General features: G+C 61.4%; 2 protein-coding genes and 1 pseudogene across 5 annotated transcripts; 1 reads left to right on the top strand and 2 right to left on the bottom strand.

The window, feature by feature from the left end:
• The first annotated feature begins 664 nt into the window (after window positions 1-664).
• Window positions 665-16,212, top strand: WRAP73 (WD repeat containing, antisense to TP73). 4 transcript variants are annotated; one of them, XM_070403939.1, is made up of 12 exons: window positions 665-799; window positions 5,765-5,917; window positions 6,471-6,587; window positions 10,598-10,670; window positions 11,751-11,854; window positions 12,519-12,605; window positions 12,835-12,969; window positions 13,060-13,137; window positions 13,959-14,043; window positions 14,929-15,054; window positions 15,504-15,695; window positions 15,868-16,212. In XM_070403939.1, the coding sequence occupies exons 1-12, from the start codon at window positions 731-733 to the stop codon at window positions 16,005-16,007; spliced, it is 1,359 nt and encodes a 452-aa protein (XP_070260040.1). In that variant the 5' UTR covers window positions 665-730; the 3' UTR covers window positions 16,008-16,212. The 4 variants fall into 4 exon arrangements, with proteins under 4 accessions (XP_070260040.1, XP_070260042.1, XP_070260043.1 ...); XM_070403940.1 differs by lacking the exon at window positions 665-799 and adding an exon at window positions 986-1,023 and having other exon boundaries at window positions 12,519-12,612; XM_070403941.1 differs by lacking the exon at window positions 15,504-15,695.
• A 448-nt stretch (window positions 16,213-16,660) lies between these two features.
• TPRG1L (tumor protein p63 regulated 1 like) lies at window positions 16,661-20,064 on the bottom strand. The gene is made up of 5 exons (XM_070403936.1): window positions 19,792-20,064; window positions 19,612-19,703; window positions 19,363-19,539; window positions 18,488-18,641; window positions 16,661-17,864 (listed from the first exon to the last, which is right to left on the bottom strand). Exons 1-5 carry the CDS (start codon window positions 19,981-19,983, stop codon window positions 17,670-17,672), a joined length of 810 nt encoding a protein of 269 aa, XP_070260037.1. The 5' UTR covers window positions 19,984-20,064; the 3' UTR covers window positions 16,661-17,669.
• Window positions 20,065-24,156: 4,092 nt separating this feature from the next.
• LOC139001530 (large ribosomal subunit protein P2 pseudogene) lies at window positions 24,157-24,683 on the bottom strand (annotated as a pseudogene).
• Between the last annotated feature and the right edge of the window lie 1,797 nt (window positions 24,684-26,480).

The following is a 26,480-nucleotide window of genomic DNA, read 5'->3' as shown; positions in this document are numbered from 1 at the left end:
GCAGGGGTGGGTAGCAAAGACCGCACAGCCAGCGCCCACGCGGGTGCGCGCTTCGTCGTGCGGAGGGTGGGCGCGGTCCACTCGCTGTCCTCGCGGAATAGGCGTCAAATTCGTTCACCCCGATCTGAGCTGCACCGGAGCGCGAGTCTCGGGCTTGCTGCGAGGGGGGCGGGGACTCGCTGCAGGCAGGGAGCCTGATTTAGCAACAAACAAACAAACAAAACAAAGAAAAACGAAAGTTTATGCACCATGTACAAGACATATGTACATACACTATTCTATATTAGCATACAAATACATGTCTTATGTAAATATGTTTATTACGCATAAACGTATTTACGTGTAAATATAAATACAAATATAAATACACAGAACATAGGCCGGCCAGTTAAATGTAAATTTCAGATAAGCGGGTAATTTTTTAGTATGCGTCCCATGCAGTATTGGGGAACACATTTCTACTAAAAACGATTCGTTGTTTATCTGTAATTCAAATGTAAGAGGGTGTCCTGCCCCGGCTGGAGGGAGGCACCGCGGAAATCTCGGGTCCCAAGAAGCCGGGAGGCGCCCGGACAGCGAACTACAAGCCCCACAATGCCCCGCGGGTGCCCGGGCCCTGATAGGCTGTGGCGCGCTTCCCGCTCTCTGTCACTTCCGGGCGCGGGCTGGCGGTTGCGGCGGCTCCGAGTGCTCTGCAGCGCGGGGGTCCGGCGTGGCGGGCGGCTTCGCCATGAACTTCTCCGAGGTGTTCAAGCTCTCCAACCAGCTCTGCAAGTTCTCCCCGGACGGCAAGTACCTGGTGAGCGGCCGCAGGGCCCGGGCCGTGGTCGGGCCCTCCTTGGGGATCCCGGGTAGGGGAGCGGAGGCCGCCGCGGGGCCCGGGGGAAAGGAACAGATCACTCAGACACAGCTGGACTGTGCAGGAGAGGCCTCAGGGGCCCTGGCTCTAGTGGCCAGAGCTGCCTCCCTCGCCTGCCTGTTAGGCCTTCATTGGAATTCCTGTCTTTAGATGCCATCAGCAGGGTGAGTGATCTGGGAGGATGTCTACATTGTCCTCTAGGCAAGGGCACCCAGGGGTTCAGCATAAGGATTCCAGGAAACTCCCGGGGGTCCGCACGGGTTTGCAGGTGCACAGGCTTGTTGGAAAGGTCAAGGATAGGGCGCCGCCTTCGACACTCCCCTGTCTCCCCTGAGTCCGAATGCCGATGCACAGGGCAGGTGCCTCCCACACACTGCCTTTTACGGAATGTCCTCCCCACCACTCTCCAGCCAAGTCTCTCGTGCGCCCCAGCAGCTCAGGTTTTGAAAGATGCCAGGAAGACCAGGGTGTGACCTCAGAATCGGGGGGTGGGGGTCAGGTGGGGGTTGGGAGGTAGTTGTCATTGGAAAGCCATTCAGAGAAAGAGCCGTGCCTTCTAAACAGTGTTTTTCCTTCCCTTTACCGGCTGTTGACTGGCACCTCATGGCTCTCTCTCTAACATCCCTTTATCTTGTCCAGGTCTCTGAAGACATTACATGGTTGCCTTCTTTACGGGAGGTTTCATTCAAAGTTACAGAAAATAGCGTTCAGCTACAAAATGCAACGTGTTCTTCAGCTTAAATGGCTCTCCAGAAACCTGGGTACATTTTTCAAAGTGCCCCCTACCCCCACAAATTAGTTTTTTTTTTTTTTTAAATCATTTATGGAAATTCCAGTGAGTTATAAAGAGGAAAATTATATTTCCTTGCTTAATTTTGCTACTTCTTTGATGTTTACACTCTGGTTGAGTATTGTGAGACACTTGAAAGTCGTGTTAGTGGGATCCTGTTCTTCAAACTCTCTCTCAGCCCTGGCCAGTGTGGGTCCGTTGGTTGGTGTGGTTCTGTGCACGGCAAGGTTGCTGTTCGATTCCTGGTCGGGGCACATGCCTGGGTTTTGGGCTGGATTCCCCTTAGGGGTGTGCAGGAGGCAGCCCATCCATGTTCCCTTCTCACATCGACGTTTCTCTCTCTCCTCCCTTCCTCTCTCTCTAAAAAGAAATAAAAACCCGTTAAAAATCTTTAAAAAAAACAACCCTCTGTCTTAAATACTGGCGAAGGTTAGGTCCATGTTGCCATTTTTAATATCTTGCAACAGATTTAATACTATTTTTCCCAAGAGTTGGTACAAATACTCCACCTCCTAGGGAATTCATTGTAACTGTCACAGTATTCAAAGCTACAACGTGAAAAAGTTAGCACTGTGACACATATTTGTTCTAATCTGGAATAGCCCTCCTCCTCCCTTTTTATTTTTAAATATATATTTTTATTGATTTCAGAGCGACATGAAGAGGGAGGGAGAGAGAGATAAACATCAGTGATGAGAGAGAATCATGGATCGGCTGCCTCCTGCACTCCCCCTACTGGGGATCGAGCCCGAAACCCAGGCAGGTACCCTTGACCAGAATCGAACCTGGGATCCTTGAGTCCGCAGCCGACACTCTGTCCACTGAGCGAAGCTGGCTAGGGCTCCTCCTCCCTTTTCTACGGAAAACGCGTGTGGCTTTCTTTTTCTTTCTTTTTTTTTTTTTAAATATAATTTATTGATTTTTTACAGAGGGGAAGGGAGAGGGATAGAGCGTTAGAAACATCGATGAGAGAGAGACATCGATCAGCTGCCTCCTGCACACCCCCTACTGGGGATGTGCCCGCAACCAAGGTACATGCCCTTGACCGGAATCGAACCTGGGACCCTTCAGTCCGCATGCCGACGCTCTATCCACTGAGCCAAACCAGCCAGGGCGGCTTTCTTTTTCTTAATGGATGTTCATAAAACACAGACCAGTTATCTAGTTTGACCTTGATAAGTACAAAAAGTAAGTAATTAGCAGTTACAAATGGGTTCCTGACTTTTACACTGTCATGTCCTCTACAGACAGCAGAGTATACTCAGACAGGAATCATTTGCTTAGATACGGATGCTGACATGGACACAGAGACTGTGTCTTTCAGGAAGCAGTGTTGACATGCGAAGTTTTATGGTCAGGACCGGGAGTAAGTGCCCTCCTTACTGTCACCACGACCACCCATATCGCGTCATTTCTGGTCCCCACACGTGTGGGCTTTCCCCACCGAGCACTTCCCTGGCACCAGCTGGCCTGGCCGTCCTGCCTCTTAACTCAGTTCTGCCCTTTCTCCTCGGAGGCAGCCTCAGATCCCAGGTGAAGGGCTCAGTCCCACGGGACTGCCACGTCCGCCACCAGGCGGGGGTGGTAGGTGCCCAGGTGACCCACAGCCTCTGTCTGACTCGGCTGCAGTGGGAGGTTCCCACCACCCCTTCCTCGGGTTCGATGCATTCGCTGAAGCAGCTCACAGGACTCGGGGAAACACTGGTTTCCTCACCAGCTCCTTAAAGGCTGTGTTAACGGACACGGGTGGCCAACCCGCTGAGGAAGGCATAGGGCGCGGTGGGAGGGGCCCGGTGCAGGAGCTCTGTCCCCGTGGATCGGGTGCCACCCTCCCCCCGTGATGTATTCTCCCACCAGGAGGCTCTCCCGCAGGTCTGATCTGCCCTTCACTGCGTTTGCATCCTCCTCCCTCCCCAGGGAATGGGGTGTGGGGCGGAAATTCCAAACTTCTGATGACCTGGTCTCTCTTGTGACCAGCCCTCACTCAGGGGCCACCCAGGAGGCCCCCTCCCCCAAGTCCCCTGGTAGAACACAAGAGGCCCCTGTCACCCAGGGAGCTACAAGGGTCCCAGGAGCACTGCCGGGACCTGGGGGCAGACGGGGGATAGTTCCTGTTGGGCTTGATCCCCAGTGTGGAGCGTGCAGGAGGCAGCCGGCCCATGATTCTCTGTCATCATTGATGTTCCTTTCCCTCCCACTCCCTTCCTCTCTGAAATCAATAAAAAAAAATCTACACTAATAAAAGAGAAACATGGTAATTGGTGTACGACCGCTACCCTTTTCATTGGCTAATCAGTAAGTATATGCAAATTAACTGTCAGCCAAGATGGCGGCCGGCAGCCAGGCAGCTGGAAGCAAACATGAGGTTTGTTTGCTGCCGTGAAGGAAGACTCCAATGTTCCCCGCCTGCGCTGCCGGCCTCTGAGCAGGCAGTTTGAAACTTTGTAACAAAACCCCGGGATCTCAGAGCTGGAGTTATACATTGTTTCAATTATAGAACGCAAACAAACCAGCGGAAGCCTCAAAGCTAGAGCCAGAGTTAAAGCTGGCCAAGAATAAAATAAAAAAAAGAGAAAAAAAAGGAGGGGTTGGGAGCTTCAGTCAACAATCGCCAGCCTGAAAGCAGCCCTCAGCCCCTCACCCAGACTGGCCAGGCACCCCAGTGGGGACCCCCACCCTGAAGGGTGTGTGACCAGCTGCAAACAGCCATCATCCCCTCATCCAGGCTGGCCAGGCACCCCAGTGGGGACCCCCCACCCTGATACAGGTCACCCTTCAGGGCAAACCAGCCGGCCCCCAGGCCTCTATCCTATATAGTAAAAGGGTAATATGCCTCCCAGCACCGGGATCAGCAGAGCCTCGAGGCCTCCTGGCACCAGATCAGTGTGACAGGGGGCAGCGCCCAAACCCCCTGATCGCCCTGCGACTCTGTGTGTGACAGGGTGCGGCGTCCCAACCCCCTGATCGGCCCTGCTCTGTGTGTGACAGGGTAGAGCCATAACCTCCCCATCAGCCCTGCCCTGAGTGTGACAGTGGCAGCGCCCCAACCCCCTGATCGGTCCTGCTCTGTGGGTGATAGAGGGCAGCGCCCCAACCCCCCCACCCCCACCCAACGGGCCCTGCTCTGTGTGTGATGGGGTAGAGCCATAACCTCCCCATTGGCCCTGCCCTGAGTGTGACAGTGGTGGCGCCCCAACCCCCTGATCCACCCTGCTCTGTGTCTGACAGGGGTCGGTGCCCTAATTCCCCTATTGGCCCTACTCTGTGAGTGATAGCGGGGAGCTCCTCAACCCCCTGATCGGCCCTGCTCTGTGAGTGACAGGGGGGAGCTCCCCAACCCCCTGATGGGCCCTGCTCTGTGCATGACAGGGGTCAGCGCCCAACCCCCTGATTGTCCCTGCTCTGTGATTGACAGGGGGCAATGCTCCAACCCCCTGATTGACCCTGCTCTGTGCGTGACAGGGGGTGGCGCCGCAACCTCCCCATCAACCATGCCTTGAGTGTGACATGGGGCGGTGCCCCAACCCCCCAATCGGCCCTATCCTGAGTGTGACTGAGGGTGGCATCGCAACCTCTCGATCTGCCCTTCTCTGTGCATGACAGGGGGCGGCACCCCAACTCCCCAATCGGCCCTGCTCTGAGCCTGACCACGGGCTGCACCTAGGGATTGGGCCTGCCCTCTGCCACCCAGGAGCAGGCCTAAGCTAGCAGGTCATTATCTCCTGAGGGGTCCCAGACTGCGAGAGGGCACAGGCTGGGCTGAGGGACCCCACTCTTCCCCCCCCCCCCCCCCCCGAGTGCACAAATTTTTGTGCACCGGGCCTCTAGTACATATTATAAAAGAAATAGGAAAGGAGGAGATAATTACTTCAGAGAGTGTTAAAATAATACTTTATGCTGAAATGTAACCGTTTTAACATCTGGTTTGTATATTTCAACTCTATCTTCTTATTGACTCATTTTCAGAATGGGTTGTGTACTTGGTGGTAAACCTGGAACCTTCTAGATAGAAAACATGTCAGAGAGGAGAGAGGCCGCAGGTTTCCCCACGCGGGCGCCCCTCTGCGGAGGCCCCTCCCCGGAGCAGGACGTCAGCGCCTCTTTCCCGTGTCTAGGCCTCCTGCGTGCAGTACCGCCTGGTGGTCCGGGAGGTGGGCAGCCTTCAGATCCTCCAGCTGTACAGCTGCCTGGACCAGATCCAGCACGTGGAGTGGTCGGCCGACTCCCTCTTCATCCTGTGCGCCATGTACAAGCGGGGGCTGGTGCAGGTACGCGGCCGGGCGCCGTCCCGGGTGAGCCCTGCAGACCCCCCGCTGCCCTCTGCCCTTCTGGCTTGAGAAAAAGGCCCCTCAGAGCCGCTCCCTGTGAAAACTGGTAGTTCTCTCAGTTCAAGTCCTTCCAAATGGGAAACACTTCAGTATTTTTTTTTTTTAAGATTTACCTTTATTGTTGAAAGTACTGCAGATGTCCCCTTTGTTTGCTGTTTTCCCATTGACCTCACCACCCCGCCCCGCCCCTCCCTGCACTTAAATGTCCCTCACCTGGAACCGAATAGCCGTTGGGACGCAGGCAGAGCGTGCAGACCAGGGCGAGCAGCTGGGGCGTGGGCATTTGGGAAGCCCTGAGACGAGGCTTTGTTTGGGAGCTTGGCCATTGCGGCATTAATGACTCCTCCCTTCACCCCCAGAAGGGTGGGGACTGGTGGTGTGCCCGCCGGCCCGGCATAGAGAGAGGGGGGCCAGCTTCCTGTGCCTGGACCGCAGTGGTTTTAGGGTCAGTGCTGCCCTGGTTGGTTTGTGATCCGAGTCTCTCCTGGGCCAGGTGTGGTCGCTGGAGCAGCCCGAGTGGCACTGCAGGATCGACGAGGGCTCCGCGGGGCTGGTGGCCTCCTGCTGGAGCCCCGACGGGCGCCACATCCTCAACACCACCGAGTTCCACGTGAGTGGCCCCTGCCCCTGCCCCGCACAGCGCGCTCGGACATGAGCCCTGAACTCCCTCCGGGACTTTGGGGGTTATTTATGTCAGTCGTCGGAGCACAGCAAGCCCCTAAGTGGTGATATTTAATCTTCTTGCCCAGTTTTAAAGGAAAATGAACACATTTTTAAAAAGTAAACCCTAAGTCACATTTTAAGGCTTTAAACAGTTCTCTATTGTTAAGAAACTTAATAGAGAATGTGCATCAGTATAAACTGATTTACATCTTTCCGAGGGGGTGTCTGACCTGGTGTCGGTGACCACATTGTTGGTTTGTTCTTTGAACACCTTGCTGGCGGTTCTGCCCGGTGGGGCCGGGGCTGAGTGCGGCGTCGTGTGAGGTCTGAGTAAATCCGAGAGCTCAGCAGGGCCTCCCCCTCCCGGGTGCGTCCGGTGAGGGCACGGCCTGTGCCGGGTGCCCGGGGCCCGCGTGCATTTTGGAGACAAAGGTGCGCAGATCCCGCTCCTGCGCTTTTCTGAGGCGCCTTAGGCCCCGGCATGTGGGCCTGACCCCGAGTGTGGTCGGCGGGCGGGGCTGCGGGGCGGCGTGGCGCTGGCTCCAGGCTCGGCCAAGCTGACCGCACGCACGTGGGGCGGGCACACTGATTCCCAGCGACCCTCGGGGTTCACTCGGCTTTTTCAAGGGCCCCTCTGGGTAGACCCTCTGTCCAACTGTGAGGAGCTGCTTCAGGCCGCTCTGGCTTCTCGGATTTGTCAGTCAGACCCTGGGACCTGGGCCTGCTGCTGTGATGTCAGAAATCGGGGAGCCCCTTCCCCACTGGGTGCTGGGGGGGGTCCTTACGATACCTTGAGGAACAGAGTATTCTGAGACTCGCATGGAGGTGAGTGATTTTTATTTGTGTGGAAATAAATCCAAAGTCCAGCTCCAGTCCTGGGGGAAGTGTAGCTGCAGGCAAGGCCAGTGTCCCCCTTCCGTCCATGTTGCAGCCGGTCCAGGCATGAGCGGCCGCAGTCCCTCAGCGCAGCGAGGGGTCCACATGGCCGTGAGCCGCGTGGGGAGATGCCAGGAGCGGAGCGAGGGAGCCCGGCCTCCAGGAGTCCAGTGTGACAGGCCAGGAGCCGAGGGAGCGAGCACCTCTGCTCGGGTTAATGTCCCAGGTTCCACGCCCTCAGTCGCCGTGCCCAGTCTGCCCAGTGACCTGCTCTCAGCTGTGACTGACAAGCGGGCACCTTCCCGGCATCGCCAGCTTGACCGGGCAGGCGTCCCGTGTCCCCGTCCAGCCCCTCCGCCAAGCCACCTGCAGGGCGGGACCTCGGCTCCTGGGGGAGCTCACCCGCAGCGTCCTGACGAAGCTGCTGGAACGACCTGGTGTCAGCATGGCCTTCCCTCTGCTCCTCCCTGTTGTCACTGACTCGCCAGCCATACGGGCAGTCGGGGGTGAGGCGGGAAGCACGGCTCCTGGTCTCGGCCCCGGGCACGCTGACACGTTAGAGCTGCTCGTCTCCGGCTTCAGACGTGATCCCTGGGGCTCTTCATGCTGCCGCGGGCACAGTCCTCGCACTCGGCTCCCTGGGCCGGGATTCGCCTCCAGCGGCAGGTGGCGGCCCCTCCGCGGGGGCCGACTCACACAGGCTTTGCCCCGCGGACCAGCCTCCGTGAGCAGGGACACAGGAGCCATTCGCGCCGTCAGGTCTGGGCTGGAAGGCAGGCCCGAGCCAGCGCCCCCCCAGCCAGTGCTCCCGGCTGCTGCATGTCTTGTGACTCAGTCCTCGCGCTCCTTGAGGGGCATGTGTGTATCTGTGTGCCCACACGTGTGGTTGTATGTGTGAGCATATATCCGTGTGCCCATACATGTCCTTGTATGTGCATATGTGCCACACATATGGTTGTATGTGAGTGTATGTATCCGTGTGCCCATATGTGTGGTGGAATGTGTGTATCTGTGTCCATATGTCCATGCATGTGGTTGTGTGTGTATCTGTGCCCATGTGTGTTGTTGTGTGTGTGTGTGTGCCTATACGTGTGGTTGTGTATCTGTGTGCCCATACGTGTGGTTGTATATGTGTGAGTGTGTGTCGACACTGCACTGTGGGTTTGCACCTGTTTCAGGTCCGTTTGCATGACTTTGTCCTCTGTCCGAGGTCCTTGCTCCCCCGCTGCATGTTTCTGAGACCCCCCCCCCATGTGGAAGGCATGGCTGGTCCCTGCATTCCTTGTGGGAAAACCCCACTTCATTGCCGTCCTACCTTTGCCGAGCATTTGAGGTGTAGGGACCCATGTAGCTGGGAGTCTGTTGTGTCTCCTACGACCCGTGTGAGCCGTCCTCTAGGATGGGCCTGTGGGTGGCCTGGCGGTGGGAGGCGGCGCAGAGCGATCGCCCGCCCCGTGCGGCTGCGTGGGCTGCACTTGGGCTTTGGTTTCCACTTCTCTGCCTATTGGTGAGGTGAGTGCTTTCCCGCCTGGTTTTTAGACACACGCACGCTCACTCACACACACGCACTCACACACACACACGCACTCTCACACGCACACACACGCTCTCACACGCACACACTCACACACATGCACATGCACACATGCGCGCACTCACACACACTCGTACACACGCACTCGCACACACACGCACTCGCACATGCACATGCACGCACTCACGCACTTGTACACACGCACTTGCACGCACACGCACTCACACACGCACATGCGCACGCACACGCGTACACACGCACTCGCACACACACACTCACACATGCACATGCACGCACTCACACACTTGTACACACACTCGTACACACGCACTTGCACACACACACATGCACATGCACGCACTCACACACACGCACTTGCACACAAACGCACTCACACGCGCACACACTTGCTCGTGCACTCACAGACACGCACTCACAGGTACTCACACACTCACACACACACACACACACACAGTTTACACATGTGCCTCAGGGTCATGTGTTTAGAAACATCAATGAGAGAATCCTGGACTGGCTGCCTGCTGCACGCCCCACACTGGGGATCGAGCCCGCAACCTGGGCAGGTGCCCCATGGGAATCAAACCACAATCTCCTGGTTCACAGGTCATTGCTCAACCACTGAGCCACATCGGCCAGGCACAGGGCCCTTTTTTCTTTTGTAGTTTGTGTAGTCGGGTCTCTGTTCACCACGGCCGGGCCCAGCTGGGGGCTCCTCCCTGCGCACCTGGCAGGCGGCTGCAGCTGCGGCTCAGCTCTCACAGACGGGCGGGCAGGGAGAGCCTTTCCACAGAGAAGTGGAGCCGTGCTGGTCGGGGCGGCTGCTCCCAGGCTCCGGAGGGGATGGGCGCGGTGGAGGGGGGCTGTGAGCCTCAGCGGCTGATGCAGATGCGCTGGTTTGAGTGAAAGGCCACGGCTCTCGTCCCCACCCGAGGTTGTCCTCCTAAGCACAGGGGCCTGCCGCCCACCGCCCGCCACACAGGTTCTCGGTCCTTCTGCGCCTGCCGGAGAGGGAGGGCGGGGACGTGGACGGGCTGCCTCAGTGGTTTCTCCGGGACCCTGGGCAGAAGCAGTGGGTCAGCGTTTCAGGACACAGCCTCCTGCCTGGAGCTGGGCCACCGCTCCAGCATCCCAGGCGCCAGGAGCAGCCAGGCCGACTCCATGGAGCGAGGAGGCCCGCGTCCTGCGTGCTTCCCCACAGGACGCTGCTCCTCAGACCAGCGATGTGCATGACAATATGCCAGCCGCCACGCAGAACCGACCTGCCCCGATGAACATCGACATTCGTGCATTATTCATTCACTCTCTGTCACTCACATGGCATTGCTGCAAAGTGAAAACAGTGGAGAGGGTGGCTGGAGGGCAGTGGGAGGTGAGCGTGGTGCCCACCGAGGGCCAGGGCGAGGGCCAGGGCCAGCCCTGCCCAGAGACCGTTCCCGCTGCGGCCTGGCTCAGCTCAGTGCCGCCTCCCCTGGGCTCGGACGCTCTCTCTGGAAATGTAACGTGTGCTCCTCCCCCTCCTCCAACAGCTGCGGGTCACGGTCTGGTCCTTGTGCACAAAGTCCGTCTCGTACATCAAGTACCCGAAGGCCTGTCAGCAGGGTGAGTGCGCAGACCACGGGGTCCAGGCCTCGGGCGCTGCTTTGGGTCCTTTGCTCTTTTTATTGGGAAATTTCAGCCACAGGCTGCAGTGCCTCCGCCGTCACCTCATCTCCCCTCGGGTTGTTCTAGAGCCTGTCCACCTCCGCATGTCCGTCTGTGAAGGAATATTTCCCGAGCCTCCAAAGACAAGGTCCCTTCAAATGCCCCAGGGGCCAAGGAGGCCTGTGTAAGGGCATCAGAGGCGAGGCGCTCCGTGGCCAGCCCTTCCCTGTCTCAGGGCTGAGGGCCCACTTCACGCCTCGAATTCTGAACCTTGAATCTCAGGCTTCTGTTGACTCAGTCTGTGGTCTCTGTCCAGGGCCATGGTGACCTGCCCCATCTGGACATCCCAGAGGAGGGCTGAGGGGCGGTGTCCCCTGGCCATGGGGAGGGCAGGTGGCTGAGATGGGTGGGCCACGAGGCTGGGTGGGCGTCCTGCTCAATGCAGCTACAGTGATGCGTCCTCCATGTGGCCAGGGGGAGGCGTTGCATATTGAGTGGTTCAGCCCTTTGCTCTGTGGCCTCGGCAGTTTGGAGCTTGCGTTTGGATGAGGGGCGGTGGTACATTTGACACTTACTTCTGGTTTGAAAGCGGGTGTCTCCCGAGGCCGCGTGAGCATTTCCTGCCTGGAGACGACCCTCCGACTCAGGCCGCAGGAAGTGTGATCTGGGTGTTGTCAGCTCCTTCCAACAGGAAATGCGGTGTAACATTTCCAGAGTCTTATCTCGAAGCTCCTTCTTCCAAAGAATTAGGTTCAGAAGTAACAATAGAAGCGTAGGGACAGGCTGATCCCGACGGCCCGAGAGCCCTGTGGTCTGTGTCCTGACGCCCAGACAGCCTGGGGCTGCGTGCGGCGGGTCCTCGGGCAGGCTGCCTCGTCTTCACGGGCTCCCGGCACGTGCGCGCCCGCAGGAGCCGGACCACACTGCCCTCGCCCCCGCGTTGCCGTGTCTATCTGGGCTGCACCCCCTTCTTCCTTGAAAACCACCCTGGCCTGCCTTCGGTCTGGCCTTGATTCCGCCCGTTCCTCTTGCTGGCAGGAATCAGCTTTTCCCGGGATGGCCGCTACCTGGCCTTGGCCGAGAGGCGGGACTGCAAGGACTACGTCAGCATCTTCGTCTGCAGCGACTGGCAGCTGCTGCGGGTGAGCAGGCCTCCCGCGGGGACCGTTGTCCTCGCCGCGTGGCAGGGAGCGGGTGCGCCTGTCCTCAGGCTCTTGGGCCTGCGGGGTCCTGTGGGAAACGGGACTCCCATCTCCGAGGGCGGGTGCTACCTGCGACTCCACGGGGCGCCCACAGGTGAGGCGTGTGAGCCGTGGTGGGATGGTGCGGGCCGGGGTGCGCTGAGGGATTGGCGGCCTCGGGAGCCCTTCCCCTTCCGGCCCGTCCATGGCATGTGGCGCCTCGTCAGGCGGAGTGTGGACTTGAACCCGACTCGGACTCCCCAGGGCCCGGGGCTCGGAGGTACCCCCAGCTGCAGGTGGGAGACAGGCAGGCTGGGCACAGAACCCTCTGGAACGCCGTCAGAGCTCAGGGAGGGCTCAGCAGCCCGCCGCCAGGCGAGGAGCAGGCCGGGAGAGCGTGCACAGGTGGGAGCTGCACCCGAAGCTGGCAGTACCTGCCGGGCAGCCAGGCTGCGCCCCCGAACCTCCGGACTCTCAGGCGCATGACGACCGGGAAGGACACGTGGTAGCCTCCCACCCACTGCTGTCTAAGGAAAGTGCACCCGGGACGCATTAGCAACATCGGCTGCACAAGCACACGTCCGCTCCAACGTAACCTGCTTCTCTTCTCCCCTTCCCGTGGCAGCACTTCGACACGGACACCCAGGACCTGGCTGGCATCGAGTGGGCGCCCAACGGCTGTGTGCTGGCGGCGTGGGACACCTGCCTGGAGGTGGGAGGTGCTTTGCCGCATTCATCCTCGCTTCCTCGGCTGCGGCGCCGTTGACAGCCGGTCCCGTCCGCAAACCTCACCGCTGTCTAGCGACCACCTCTCCCAGCTACCGCCCTGGGTCCCTGTGCCGCGGGCGGAGTCTGGCCCCGCTCGTCCTCGCCTCCCGTCTGTGCACTTGTGCTCGCCCGGCTTAGTGGGGGCTCAGCTAACGGCGCCCTCTCTCTTGCAGTACAAGGTCCTGCTCTACTCCCTGGACGGCCGGCTGCTGGCCACGTACTGCGCGTACGAGTGGTCCCTGGGCATCAAGTCGGTGGCCTGGAGCCCCAGCAGTCAGTTCCTGGCGGTCGGCAGCTACGATGGGAAGGTGGGCAGGGCGCCCGCCGTAGGGAGCCCAAGGACGGCCCGGGTGGCGGGGGTCCCCACGCAGTGCGTCTCATGCGTGGCCCGCCCTCAGGTGCGCATCCTCAACCACGTGACCTGGAAGATGCTCACCGAGTTTGGGCACCCCGCGGCCATCAGCGACCCTCGAGTGGTAAGCGGCGCCTGTCTCCATGGGAGCGGCGCTGGGAGGCGGTGATGCTGAGATGCAGGGCTCCATCCTGCGGCCAGGGGACCGGGACGGCCACGGACTCGCTGCCAGGGCCTTTTCCTGCCCACACTCCCACGGGGCGCCAGGCGGTGGCCTTGCGTCCCCCTAAATGGCTCATCTCTGATCTGCTCCTGCACTGTCCGGCCTCCTGCCCGGTGGAGGGCGAGGCTGGGAGAGCTGGTGTCTCCCAGGGTGGGTGGGGACGCTGCCACCGAGGGACGGGCAGACACCTGGGACGTGGTGCAGGATGGGGAGGAGCGTGCCAGGCAGCGGGGCGAGACTGAGGTGGGAAGGTGCTGGGGGGCGAGGGGCAGTGGGGACACAGAGCCTGGTCTGGGGAGTTCCTCGCCCACAGATGGGGACCTCAGTAAGGGGGCAGGTGTGTGAGGGCCTGAGCTGGGGGGCTGTAGGGACAGTGTGAGGTCAGGCGGCCCCGGAGCCGGGAGGTTCAGTGAAGACGAGAGGGAGCAGGGCTGTGCTGGCGGCTGGGGCGTCTGTGTGTCAGGCAGTCAGCTGTCCCCAGGCCTCGGGGACGTAAGTCGGGGTACTCGCCGCTGCCTGTCAGCCAGGTCACAGGGTCCCTTACTCCGAGCCTGTCACTCCCCAGGGAGGTGCTCACGTTTGCTAACTGGCCGAGCGGATGTGGGGCTGCCCCCATCAGACCTTCGTCCTTAGGGGGCTTTGGGGTCACACAGAACCCCAGGAGGGAGCAGTGCCCCGTGTCCTGCACCCGCAGCGGCAGCACCGCCGTCCCTGTCTTGCAGGTGGTGTACAAGGAAGCGGAGAAGAGCCCACGGGGGGCGCTTGGCCGGCCCGCCTGCCCGCCACCCAGGGCCGCCGAGAGCAAGTGTGAGCCTTTCCTTGTTTGTGGACAGGGGCTCCCTGTCCCGTCCTCGTCAGAGGTCCTTCCTCCTGTCCCGGCACCGCCTCGCAGCCGCAGCCCCACAGCCTGGGCTGCTTCCCCAGGGGGCGTGGCTTTTGTTGACGGACTGTCAGCCCTGGAGTCCGATTTGACGGCCCCAAGGGCCTTGTTTCAATCAAAGTGGAACTCCCTGGAGGAGCCGAGGGTTGGGAGCGACAGCGGGAAGGGCTGGCGGGCTGTTCCGTGTCCTGGCTGCGGCCTGGGTCTCCTGTGACCTGGCATCAGACACGCTTTAAGTGGCGCCCAGAACGCAGCCCCGGGCTCGGCGAGCGCTGATGGGCAGCCGGGCACACAGCGCGCTGCTCACGCCCTGTCGGCATCTCGCGCTTCTGGTCTTGTCTTGCTCTTTCCTTTCGATGATCTTTTTAGCAGCTTAGGGGAGGCACAGGTTTCCCCTACCCCCACGTTCTCGGTCCCCCCCCGGGGACGTTTGTCACAGTGGGTGACCCTGAATTGACATGAACCTAAAATAGCACATCGTATTGTCACTTCCCTTTTCTCATCTGAGAGGTCTAGAGCGAGGCTGTCGGGGGTGGGCAGCAGCGGGCTGTGAGCTGAGGGGCTGGGACTGGGAGGAGCAGGACATGCCAGGACCGTGCTCGGGAGGTGCTCCGCACGGACCTCACACGCCAGCGTCCCGCCGGCCCTTCCGTCAGTCAGGTTTTGCCTGAAGCTTTCAAGGTCGTGTAACCTCTTCCTCTGTCTAAACCGAACAGTCGGGGTCAGAGGCTCTGCCCATGACGGGCAGGATCGCGGGCCATGCGGCGACTCCGGGGTGCGTGCGCCGTGCTGAGACGGGTGTCGTGTTCTAGATGAGATCGCTGCGGTGCCGGTGTCCCTGCAGACGCTGAAGCCTGCTGCCGACCGAGCAAACCCGAAGATCGGCGTCGGCGCGCTGGCCTTCAGTCCCGACAGCTACTTCCTGGCCACGAGGAACGGTGAGCGCTGTGCCCTGTGGGGCCGGGACACCAGCAGTTTGAAAGGGCGTCAGCTGACAGGCCTGCCTGCATCCTCCTGACGCGCTGCCGAAACGCGGGTCCTCCCCAGAGGCTCGGAGTAGGCTGCGCGGCCCCTCTGCCCCGTGCCTCTCTGCACGCACTCCGTCCTTGGTGAACAGGAACCCAGGCTCACTACAGCCCTGGCCTCTTCCTGTGAGAAGGGCTTTTACACGTTAAAAGTCATTCTTAAAACACCAGAACATGCCCGTGCGGCCAGTGAGCCCCAGGGAGTGACTAGTGGCCCCTACAGACCTGGGAGCACGAGCACCGCCCCCCTCCCCGCCCAGGGCCCCACATCCACCGTGTCAGGGCCCATGGCAAGGCCAGATGGGGCTGAAGCAGGCAGCTGGAGGGCGGGTTTGACCGGGGACCTGCCCATCTCCCCTCAGACAACGTCCCGAACGCCGTGTGGGTCTGGGACATGCAGAAGCTGCGGCTGTTTGTGGTGCTGGAGCAGCTGGGCCCCGTGCGCTCCTTCCAGTGGGACCCGCAGCAGCCCCGGCTGGCCATCTGCTCGGGAGGCAGCAAGGTGTACCTGTGGTCGCCGGCGGGCTGCATGTCCGTGCAGGTGCCCGGGGAAGGTGAGCCGGCTCCAGGGGCCTGAGGCTCTGAGCTCTGGAGAGAGGCCCAGCCGGGTTGAGGCGGTTTGTTTGGGGCTCCAGCTGGGTCACTGCCCCGTCCCTGCACCACAGGCTCCGGGCTGCTCTCCTGGGACCTGGCTACCTCTAACCCTCGGCCACGTGTCCTCCCCAGGGGACTTCCAGGTGCTCTCTCTGTGCTGGCCTGTCACGGGGGACTCGCTGGCCCTGCTCAGCAAGGACCACTTTTGCCTGTGCTTCCTGGAGACGGAGGACGGGGCTGACGCCCTCGGGCAGCTGGGCGACCACACGTAGGACGCGTGGCAGCCGTGGGAAGGGACACAGACGTGCAGAGCTGTGGGGCGCGGGCTCGGGGCAGCTCCGACCCGTGGTCCGTGGAGACAGCTTGTGTTTGTTTCCCTACAGCGAGGCGCTCTTGTAAATATGTAAAGTGTAAAGCTGAATTTTGTAATGTAAATGTTTGCTAATTCATAAAAAGGCTGATGCTGGTTTTCTTGGAGGGTTTGGTCACGGTTTTCTAGGTTCGGTGTCTTAGGGAGCAGCACTGAGTCCCCAGCAGCCGGTTCCCCCGAGACAGACACGTGCTGGCTCCGAGCTCCTGCCGCCACTGAGTCTCAGGCGGACGGCGTGCTCTGGGTGCAGGGGGAGCCCGGGGCACCGGAGGGTGAGCCACAGAGTGGTGGTCAAGGTCAGTCCACCTGCAGAGTGGGTCCCACGGGGAGTTTCCACCCCAGCCGTGGCCCCGAACACACGGTCGGCAGCTGGTCCAGGTGTGTCTGACAGGCCGCCAGGGGAGAGCCCGAGAGCCCTCGTCACTGCCTGCCAGTAGGGGCCGGCTCCCAGGACGAGAACGGAAGCAGTTTGGGCTTCAAGATGCACTCACGGGAGAGGGACCGTCGCGGTTGTTGCACTTGTTTTAATAACTTCAAAAAAGGAACGACACCCAGTCGATTCTCAATGTCTTTACTGCGAGACTGAAAGCAGAGGTTCGGGGCCAGGCCGTGTGGGCAGCCTGCCCGGCGAGAGGCACTGCGTCCGGGTCCCATCCCCCCCAGTCCGGCCACCCAGGGCTGGAAGTGAGGAGGGAACCGGCCAGCTGGTGCTGTAGCAACAAGCCTATCAACAAATCCCGTCAAAGCCGCAAGCCGGGCCTGCGCGGGGCGGCGGGCTGTGGTCCCCGTGGGGCGTGCTCCCTGGGCGGGAGGCCAGGTGTGGGTAGGCGAGACCCTGGCGAAGCCTGTATCTGTGTGGGCGCTGCTTCCTGAGAACACGGTTCCTCGTTAAAGTGCTTTCTTTAAGAGCAAACGAAGCGATGCCCTTTTCAGACATGACGAGTGTGACAACACGAACCTAGAGCCCAGCAGCCGTCCCGGCGGGCGGACGGCTCGGGGCGTCAACCAAGGAGTGGCCTGCAGGGACTGCAGCTTCTGGGCGAGGAGGTGCCGGTGAACTTCAGATCCGACACCTGCTCACACAGCAGCTGCCCGCCCGCCCGCCCGCCCGCCCGGGAGCTGCCTCCTGCTCACCGCACCAGGCTGCTGGCCGCTTTTGTCTTTAGCTTTAAAACGTGGATTATGTGCCTGAATACACGGCTGGACACAGTGTAACTCACTTGTGACGCAGGCACTGGTGTGTGGTGCCCCTCGGGGTGACGACTGCCCAGCTCAGCTCGGCCAGCGGACGCTCCAGTGCAACCACAGCACGTTTATTGACAGGCAGGTGGGGGCGGGGGAAGGAGAGGCCCCAAGGGAGCTCCCGGAGGTGGCAGCGGCCAGCAGGGACAGCTGCATGCAGTCTGCGCCTGTCTAGCGGGTGACCACGTGTCCACACCCACCTCCAGTATACAAGTCATGTGACTGTTGTAAACCCACTCACCCCTACAGGGAAGGACCCGGCCGCAGGGCGAGCTGGCCCCAGGCCTGTGCCGGCCCAGCCGCTCTCCGAGGCGCTGCAGCCCTAGAAGCCGATCTTGCCTCTGGTCATGGAATAGCCCAGCTTCGCCTCGTTGTTGATGAAGGACATCAGCCCCACGTAGGTCTCGATGAGGAGCGGCTGCTCCAGGACCAGCACGCTGGTGGCCTGTCCCGGCAGAGGACTCTCTTTCTGGGCTTTTTTGACAGCTTGGATCAGCAGAGACTTGAAGCTCTCCAACTTGAAAAAGAAAACAGCTGGTCAGAGTGAGCCAGGGAAGGAAGCCACTGCCCCTAGCCCGAGCCAGCCCAGCCCAGCCCTCCCCTCCCTGTGGCCTCTGCTTGCCTGCTCAGGGGGCTCTGGAAGCCTCGGATCACAGCTGTGCTCACTGTGCTGGGTGACATCCAGGACCTGGAGCCTCGCTCTCCACATGCCTGAGTGGCTTAGCCACAGTGAGTGACCACCACCAAGCCAGGAAGTAGGCCAGGTGCAGGGCAGGCTAGTGGGCGACATGCCCAGGCCTTGGCACTGCCCTCACCACTGGCCACGGCCTCCTGTGATGAGCATACGGACTGCCTGGTGCTGCCACAGGCTGGTCAGCTGCCCTGCCCCAAAGCTCTCAGGCCCTTTCCCAAGACAATCTCGGCCACAAGGGCTACCTTAGAAAGTGGGGATGACCAGTGGCTGCCAGTCACATGGGGCTGCTTAACCTTAAGTCAGCTAACACCACTGAGAATTAAGAGCGTGTTTCCTGTCTTGCTACCCACTCAGTGCTCAGCAGCCACATGTGGCCGCCACAACAGGCAGTGCAGGCCTAGAACCCCACCACCCCCCGGGGCGGTGCTGCAGCCATGGGCTCTTACTTGGCACAGAGAGGCCGTCTTCTCATCCGCACCCGCCATCGGATGTTCCACGAACGTGGTGTAGGGTACGTTGGTGGACCAGGGGTTCCACCTGTGTATGAAGGAGGGGCGGCTCTGCTTGTCCCACTGAATCCGAATGCCCAGGCCTTCTCGCCTGCAGGGTTAGAGAAACAATCCGACTTCACCAGCAGGCCACAGCCTCCCACGGCAGCGGCTCAGTGATGGGTGTGACGTGGAAAAGCCGGTCGTGGTTGAAGACAAGGCCTGTGGCCTCGGGAGTAAGCAGTCTCCAGAGAGAAGGGCTGTTTCCCACCTGGCTGGCCAGGCACGACACACTCGCGTCTGCACTGACGTTCACTCGAGTAATTTTATCTGCTTTCTGAGACAGTGTTCGGGCTAAGCTAACGACTAACGCGGCAGGCAATGGGACTCCACAGAGGGGCTGACGCCTCCTGGGCCGGCGCCTGCTTAACGCCGGAAGCTCCTCTCTGCTTCCTGAGCTCCCTGCAGCCCTCGCCTTCGGAGCTCAGCACCAGTGTGTAACTCGGTGGCCCACACTCCTGCCTGGTTGCTCATATTTTAGGAAACTCGCTCCAGCATGAGGATCAGCTCCTGATTAAAGCAGTGCCACTGCTGCCTTTGAGAAGCGGGCAGGACAGACCTGACCCAACCCGCAGGTGTGTTCCTGGTCGGAGTAATACGCTGTCTGGTCCTTCGCTGTATGTGGAATCCACTTGCCTACAAGCCCAGCAGCGGTTCTGGTGCCAGAATTCCTCTTAATGCCGCACTGGTTTCTACTCTGAGACTATGGGCTCTGCAGCTGGTGTGAGAAGCGCGGGGCGAGGCCCTGGCGCTGGACCCCGCTGAGCACTTACTTGTTGAGCGATTTCGGGGGGAACTGGAACCGCCCGCAGGAGATGGTGTCCACGGCGCGGAGGGCGATGCGCACCACCTGCTGGCACTGCAGCGCGATGAAGTCGTACTTGCAGACGAGCAGCGACTGGTCGGTGATGAGCACCAGCCGCTCCTTCTCATTGTTCCAGTGATCGACCCTGCGGCAGGCACGCCCGACCGTCACCCCGCGCCCCCGCGCCCCCGCCCGCCCCACCCGGCGCCCCGCTTACTCGGTCAGCAGCCACACCCCCTGGATGTCGCCGTCCTCCACCGGCCGCACCACCACGCGGATCTCGTCCACCGCCTGCTCGATGGTGCCGGGCTGCGCGCGGGCACAGGGCGCGGTCACCCTCCGCCCGGCCGCTCCCCGCTCCCCGCCCCCGGCCCGGCCCGGCCGACCCCAGCCTCACCCGGAACACGAAGTACTCCTTGACACGGGCGCGGCGCGTGGGGTCGTGGACACTGAGCGGCCACAGCGTCTGCCGCAGCGGCGCGTCCGGCCGCCCCCCGACCGCGCCGCCCGGCCCGACCTCCTCGCCGGCCGCCAGCACCGCCGTGGGGCTCGTGCCCGCCGAGTCCACCGAGTCTCGCAGCTGCAGCATCGCCGCGCCCGCCGCCCACCCGGACCAGGGCCCGATCAGGACGCCGTCGCAACCCGTCGGCCCTCCGCCAACCGGGCGGCCCCGCCCCGCCCTCCGGGTCGCCGCGATTGGCTCCGCCTCACAAGCCCCGCCTCGGGCTCCGGACCCTCCTGTCCCCGCGATTGGCTCTTCGCCATTCGTCTTCCGCGATTGGTTCGTCCGCCGCTGCTCACAATCGCTCCCGCCCCTTCCGCGCAGGAAGCGCACATCAACTTCCTGTTTACGAGTGGGGGGCGGGGTCAAGGCCAGTTGCCAGGAGACGGGGAGGGGCGCCGGAGGCCCACGCCCCTTCGCAGTAACCGGCCCCCCTCGTGCGGCAGACGCCCGGGACCCGGCCACGACCTCCGCGGAGGGGCCGCCCCGACGCAGCCGAAGTCACGCCCACAGGGCGCACGAGGATTCATTCCCGCGGGTGGGGGTGGGCGTGGGGGTGGGCGGGGGAGATACGAGCATGGCCACTACCTTCCGCCAGGGGTCGCTCACTCCGCCGCCCCTGTCCCGCCCCGTGGGCTGTGCGCGAGCCTGTGGCTCTCACCCCGCTGCCCTGCGACGTCTGCTGCCGCCGCTCGAGCGCCCCTCCTACCCCATCGCCCCGCGTCCATCCAACACCCGTGTCCAGACCCTCCGCGGGACACTGTCAGTCAACACGGCCGCTGCTCCGCTCGCTGCTCCGCTCGCTGCTCTTTCATCCAACGACCTGCTCCCTGCGCGGTCCCGGCCGCGCGCGCCCTATTTGTCAGGAAAAGGCGCCGGGACCATTTCCTCCGCAGGGTGGGCACTTGGGGACTCTCCGCGCCTCCCGGGTCCTTCGCTTCCACCACAGCCCGGTGTGGGCACTGTGTGCAGGCTGCAGCTGAAGGCGCGGCCGAGGGTGGCTCTGGTGGCCGCCCAGGCGCGGCTGGCACAGCTCCACTCATTAGCAAAGGCCCTCAAGTTTGTGCGGACTCGGATGCCCAGAGGGTTCGTGCACAATTCGAGGGCCCTCCCAGCCTTCTGCTCCTCGAGCCTCCCGCCCCGCCGCGGGTCCTGGAAGCCGCACACTCCTGTGCTGGATGTCATCACTGATGGACGGGCACTGGCATGCCACCGATACTGAAATATTGTTGGCACTTTGCCTCCTAAAAAAAAGCCCTTAAAGAGTGCTGAGCGAATGCGCAGATAGAGGTAACAGCGTGGGTCTAGAGCTGCCGCGGTGGCGTGGGGACAGCTGGCCCTGCAGACCCCGTGTGTGGGTCTGGCTGAGCCTGCCATGCCCAGTCCCTGTGGGGAGGGCCAGGATCAGGCTCCGGAGCCGATGGGGCTGGAGGTGCCCGCTGACCCTCTCCTGAGTCTCCCTTCACGACGGAGGGGCTAGGAGCAGAACCAGGGACCCACCGGTGACGGCACTGAGCACGTGCCTGCGGAAGCCTGCTTGCCTGGGTTGCATCAGGCAGCTCCACTTCTGTCCATGGACTTGGACACAAGCTCTCCGTGCCTCAGTTTCCTTTTCTGGTACATGGGGTTAATACTCGTTTCTACTAACGGGTGCTGGGAGGGTTACATGAGTTCATGCCTGTGACGCGCTCAGCACTCTGCCTGGCCCACATGCAGCGCCATCTCAGCGTCAACTGTTATTCACGCTGTTGCTGAGCCTCGAAATGCCAGGTGTGCTGCAAATATGTCTCTGCTCCCAGCACAGGTGCAGCAGTATGCCCTCCAGTATGACGCCCTCTGACCCAAGAAAACGACCTCACGCCCCCCCCGGGGGCCCAGCATGCGCCCTGACCTGGAGTCCAACCAGCAACCTCTCAGGTGCACAGGATGCCCAACCACAGGAGCCGCACCTCACACCCCCACACCTCCCGGCCCCTGTCTTTGGTGCTTCTTTCCTGGGGCTTTTGAAAGGCTGTTCCCACGCCGGCCGGCAGGTGGCAGCGTCGTCCCGCGGGCGGAGCACCGGCCAGTGCTGGGCGAACCTCAGTGCCGGATGAAGGCTCAGCGGCAGGTGTGCGCCTTCTCTCTCCTTCCAGGTGTTCGCATCTCTCAGGGTCGGTGGGTCCGGCCTCTGACCTCTGTCTCGGATGGAAGCCGGTCGTGGGCACGGGGGTGGGCCACACAGGAGCCCCAGAGCCGCCGGGCGCCAGGTGCTCGGGGAGCTGGGTGCCCGGCGGCCCGGTGGCGGCTCCCAGGTTGGCGGCTCAGGTGCAGCCAGGAGGTTACTCCAGGTGCAGGGTCTGCGGGCGGAGCTCACCTTCCGGAGAAGCTGCATCGCGGGCAGCCCCTCCCGCCTCCCAGGAACCAGGGGGCGGAGGGCTGCTGCTGAGGTTGGACAGGGTCCCCTCCCTGCTGTGTCTCAGCCAGGACAGTGCTGGCCACGCGGTCACCTCCTGTGGGGCCATCCTCGGAAGCTGGCGGAGGCTCCCTCGCTATCTGGACAGAGCAGAAGACCGCTGGGGCCGCTCTGCGTGCGAGCCCCTGACCTGGAAACGCCTCGTTAATTAGCTCGCCTGCCCTCGGTCGGGAGTGAAAATCCAGACGGGACTACGTTAGCATGGCCCGCGGCTCGGCTCAGGCGGATGCAGGGGCTGTGCTGACCTCGCTGTGGGACCCCCTCTCCGCTCTGGGGGTGGAGGGGGGTTAGAGCAGGACCTCAGGGCGGAGCAGGAGGCTTTGGAAACGACCAGCCACGCTGGCGTGTGGTCCCCCCCTCCTCCACATAGGTTTTCCCCCGGCCCAGGCTATTTTTATCATTTCCAGAGGGTGAGACGGAAACAGTGAACAGCGGTGTCTTTTAAAAATGCTTCCACGCTCGCTCGGGCGGCGGTTTGCCAGATGTGAAGGGAAACGTTCCCTCCGCACACCTGCCTGCGTGAGCTCCAAACCGCCGACTCCGTGACCCCGGTGTGGTCACCTGGGCAGGCCAGGGGCCTCTTCCCGCCCAGGGCAGGCGGGCCACAGGGTGGCGAAGGGGAGGGAGCTGTGTGCGGCAGCAGGCCAGGCCACTGCGAACTTGTGGCTTCCACGTGTGGCCCTGCTGCTCAAGGCTCTCTGGCCTGAGTGCGGTGCATAATGTTGACCATAAAAATAACGCAGCCAGTTATTTTTACCTGCGAAAACGGGTTTATTCAGGAATAGCAGAGAATTCCTATTCGGGCCAAGCACACTGTAGCAAAAACGATAGGCAAGCCCAGCAAGCAAAGGGGAGGAGGAATGCTCCTTTCCAGGGAAAGAGGAGCCGGAAGGCTGCTTTAGAGGAACCCGAGAGTTCAGGCGCCCATGCTTCTCATTGGCTGAGCTTGTTGCTGGGCAAGGAGAAAATCTTCCTCCTGCTGGGGTAGCAGCGACACTTCCTGTTGGGAATGCAGGTTATGTCTCTCTTCCTGCCGGGTGTGTAATTGGCACAGAGCGAGCGCTGGTGGGAGAGGACTCTCCTGGCCTCTCACCTCCATTTTCAATGAGGTGTCCGTTAGTCGCGTGCACCCTTCTACCTGGTGTCCCACACCTGCAAACGAAACCACGTCTGTTTCTTACAAGTCAAGTCAGCGAATCCCAAGGTAGAAGGGAACCTCTTGCTACGGTTTGGCTAACGGCTTCCGGGCTGGGGATTGGGGCTGGGGCTGGAGAACTGAGGTGGGCCAGCACCCGCCCGAGCTCCCGCCTTGACTCCTAGGGTGTCTGAAGCCTGGGGTCTGTGGACGCCAGGTGGGTGCAGGGGGGGACCCGAGGCTTCCATTCCTCCATCCTACACCCGGGGCGTGCGTCCCAGCTCGGGCTGCGCCCCAGAGCAGCTTCCCGCCCCAAGTCTGGACCTTCTCAAAGCTGGATTCTTGGGAAGAGGCCATTTCTTCAGGAATTAATGAGTGTTCAGCGCAATTGCTGCAAAAGGTCCAGCGCAACTTTGAAGGAACCAGACAAAGGGACTCCAGTGTCTACTTGGACACATGATGGGTGAGAACGAGCGGCGTGCTCTGTGGGGAAACTGGTGCGATGGGGGGTGCTCCCTGGTGCCATCTCAGCCTGTCCTCCGCCAGCTTCCCGAGCGGGGGGCGCACCCCCTCATCTGCAGTGCAGCCGCCGAGAAACCACGCGGGGTGGAGCGAGAATCAGCGGCAATACCCACAGACGGGCTAAGCCATTTGTCCGGTTGGAGAGCTGTCACAGCAGCTGCCCGGCAGGGGGCCCTGGAGCCACCGGAGCACACAGCAGGGTGAGTCCCGCGTGAGATAGATGGGTGCGAAAGGCAATAAAGAAAGCAAAACAGTCATCATTTTTCCAAGCTAAGTGCTTATTTTTACATATATTTATATGTAAAAAGGATTTTATTTGCAGGGGAACGAGACTCTCATCAAACAAGCCAAATCCCATGTCGTCATCAGACTCCTCGGACTCCTCTTTCTTCCCATCTTTCTCCTCCTCAGCTGCAGCTAGGGCAGAACCAGCAGCAGGAGCTGCAGACCCCGGGGCGGCAGAGACCCCCACAGCCCCTCCAGTGGGAACGCTGGCCAGCTTGCCAATACCCTGGGCGATGACATCTTCAGTGTTCCTCCCGTTCAGCTCCCTGATGGCCTTGTTGAGCCGGTCGTTGTCCGCCCCGATGCCCACACTGTCCAGGATCTTCTTGTCCTCGTCCTGGGAGAGGCATCCCCCGAGGCGGCCAGCAGGTAGGAGGCAGTGTCGCGCATCTGGGGGCGTCAGGTAGGGAAAAAAAGCTAAAAATATATTTGTATTGATTTCAGAGAGGAAGGGAGAAGGAGAGAGAGAAACATCAATGATGAGAATCATTGACCGGCGGCCTCCTGCACGCCCCCTCCTGGAGATTGAGCCAGAAACCCGGTCATGTGTTCTGACCAGGAATTGAACCGTGACCTCCTAGTAACTGGTTCACAGGTCGATGCTCAGCCACTGAGCCACGCCGGAGGGCTAAGCGCTTATTTCTAAGCAACTTCAGAGGGATAAGCCATGGGTCTGAATAAACAAAACGAGTTGGCGTCGCCCAGAAGGACTGTCAACCGTCCTACCCCTGGGCTGCAGACCAGGACAATGTGTGCGACGTCCACAAACTGTCCTGAGTGAGAAAACGGGCACGGATGGGCGGCTCTCAGGGAAGGTGGGCGCCCTGTACTGCGTAGACTGATGGGTGACTCAGGGAAGGTGGGCGCCCTGTACTGCGTAGACGGATGGCGACTCAGGGAAGGTGGCGCACTGTACTGCGTAGATGTGTGGTGTGATGTGACATCTGTCTCTGGGGAAAGTGCAATGGGGGTGCTCCCTGGTGCCATCTAAGCGCTGGAGGGGAGGGGTAAGCCCCCTGGCAGGGGCGGGGTGGGGAGGGGGCTCACACGTCTAGGTGCACCCGTCAGGCGGGTGCTGAGGCAGGGCCCTTGAGGCTTCCTCCGGGCAGTTTCTCGGAAGATGAGGTGGCAGGAAGCCCAGGAGAGGGTGCTCCCGGAACCCCGCTGTGGGCCGGCCCTGCCCTGGGATCCCAGCCAGGGGCCAAGGAGCGGGACCCCGCAGGGCGGTCACACGAGGTCACACTTGGAGCATCAGCGAGCAGGATGCTAACCTGCATCTGGGGTTCAGTGACAGTGACATCTGTGGCTGGAGCTGTGTCCCCCCAAATCCATGTGTTGAAGCCCTGAATCCCAACGTGACTGTATTTGGGGATGGGGCCCTTAAGGAGGGAATTAAGGTTAAATGAGGTCATCAGGGTGAGGCCTGACCCTCCGGGGCTGGGCCAGGCAAGAGGAGGAAGAGACCCCAGGCCCTGTCTGTCTGTGTCTGTCTCTCTGTCCGTCTCTCCGCCACGTGAGCACAGCAGGAAGGTTGCCGTCTGAGAGCCGGGAAGAGCCCTCACCAGGTCAGATCCAGCTGCCAGCCACTGTCCGCCGCGGCTTTTTGTGGGCAGCCCGAGCCGACGGAGGCCCCCTTCCCCCCCGAGTTAGTGAGTCTCTTAGAGGCAGCGGAGTAGGGGGTTGAGTGAAGGTCCCCAGGACCAGACCCGTGTCCAGTCCCCACATGGCGACTTGGGGGTGTTGTCCCCCCCTGACCTCCGGTTCCTGTCTGTACAGCAGGTGACAGCCACTCCCTGACAGCTCCCCTGCGGTGAGGAGGGCTCAGATATGGGGGGCACTGTACCTCCACTGCCTCTGCACAGCTGTGGCCCCCTCCTCAGCCCCGCCCAGCCCGGGGCTCCAGTCCATATGAGGGTGGGGTTCTGGAGCCTGCAGGTCACGTGGACACCTGGAGTGGAGGGGGAGGAGCGCCCTGCCCGCTGGGCAGCGAGGCTGCCCCTGTGCCCGCTCCGTGCGGGGCCTGGCGGAGGGGGCATGTGGAGGGGGTGGCCCAGGCTCCACGCAACTGCATGTGACTAATGGGGCGCCCAGCTCCTGGCCACCCATCGGGACCCACCGGACTGCGTCTCCCTCCATCTGCTCTCTGACACCTGCCGAGGGCACTGTCCCGCTCCAGGGCCCAAGGCG

Source organism: Myotis yumanensis, unplaced genomic scaffold, assembly GCF_028538775.1.
Source record: "Myotis yumanensis isolate MYYU_CA2020_CCGP unplaced genomic scaffold, mMyoYum1.0.hap1 SCAF_2, whole genome shotgun sequence".
Lineage (NCBI taxonomy): Eukaryota > Metazoa > Chordata > Mammalia > Chiroptera > Vespertilionidae > Myotis > Myotis yumanensis.
This window is presented reverse-complemented; position numbering and strand designations above follow the sequence as displayed.

What these genes read in the sequence shown, in the direction of transcription:
- WRAP73 (XM_070403939.1), top strand. Translation starts at nt 731, where the DNA reads ATGAACTTCTCCGAGGTGTTCAAGCTCTCCAACCAGCTCTGCAAGTTC. An exon ending in CCCCGGACGGCAAGTACCTG is followed by an intron (nt 800 to 5,764) that starts GTGAGCGGCCGC and finishes TCCCGTGTCTAG; the next exon opens with GCCTCCTGCGTGCAGTACCG. An exon ending in CTTCCTGGCCACGAGGAACG is followed by an intron (nt 15,055 to 15,503) that starts GTGAGCGCTGTG and finishes ATCTCCCCTCAG; the next exon opens with ACAACGTCCCGAACGCCGTG.
- TPRG1L (XM_070403936.1), bottom strand. Translation starts at nt 19,983, where the DNA reads ATGCTGCAGCTGCGAGACTCGGTGGACTCGGCGGGCACGAGCCCCACG. An exon ending in AGGAGTACTTCGTGTTCCGG is followed by an intron (nt 19,704 to 19,791) that starts GTGAGGCTGGGG and finishes GCCCGCGCGCAG; the next exon opens with CCCGGCACCATCGAGCAGGC. An exon ending in GGGGTGTGGCTGCTGACCGA is followed by an intron (nt 19,540 to 19,611) that starts GTAAGCGGGGCG and finishes TGCCTGCCGCAG; the next exon opens with GGTCGATCACTGGAACAATG.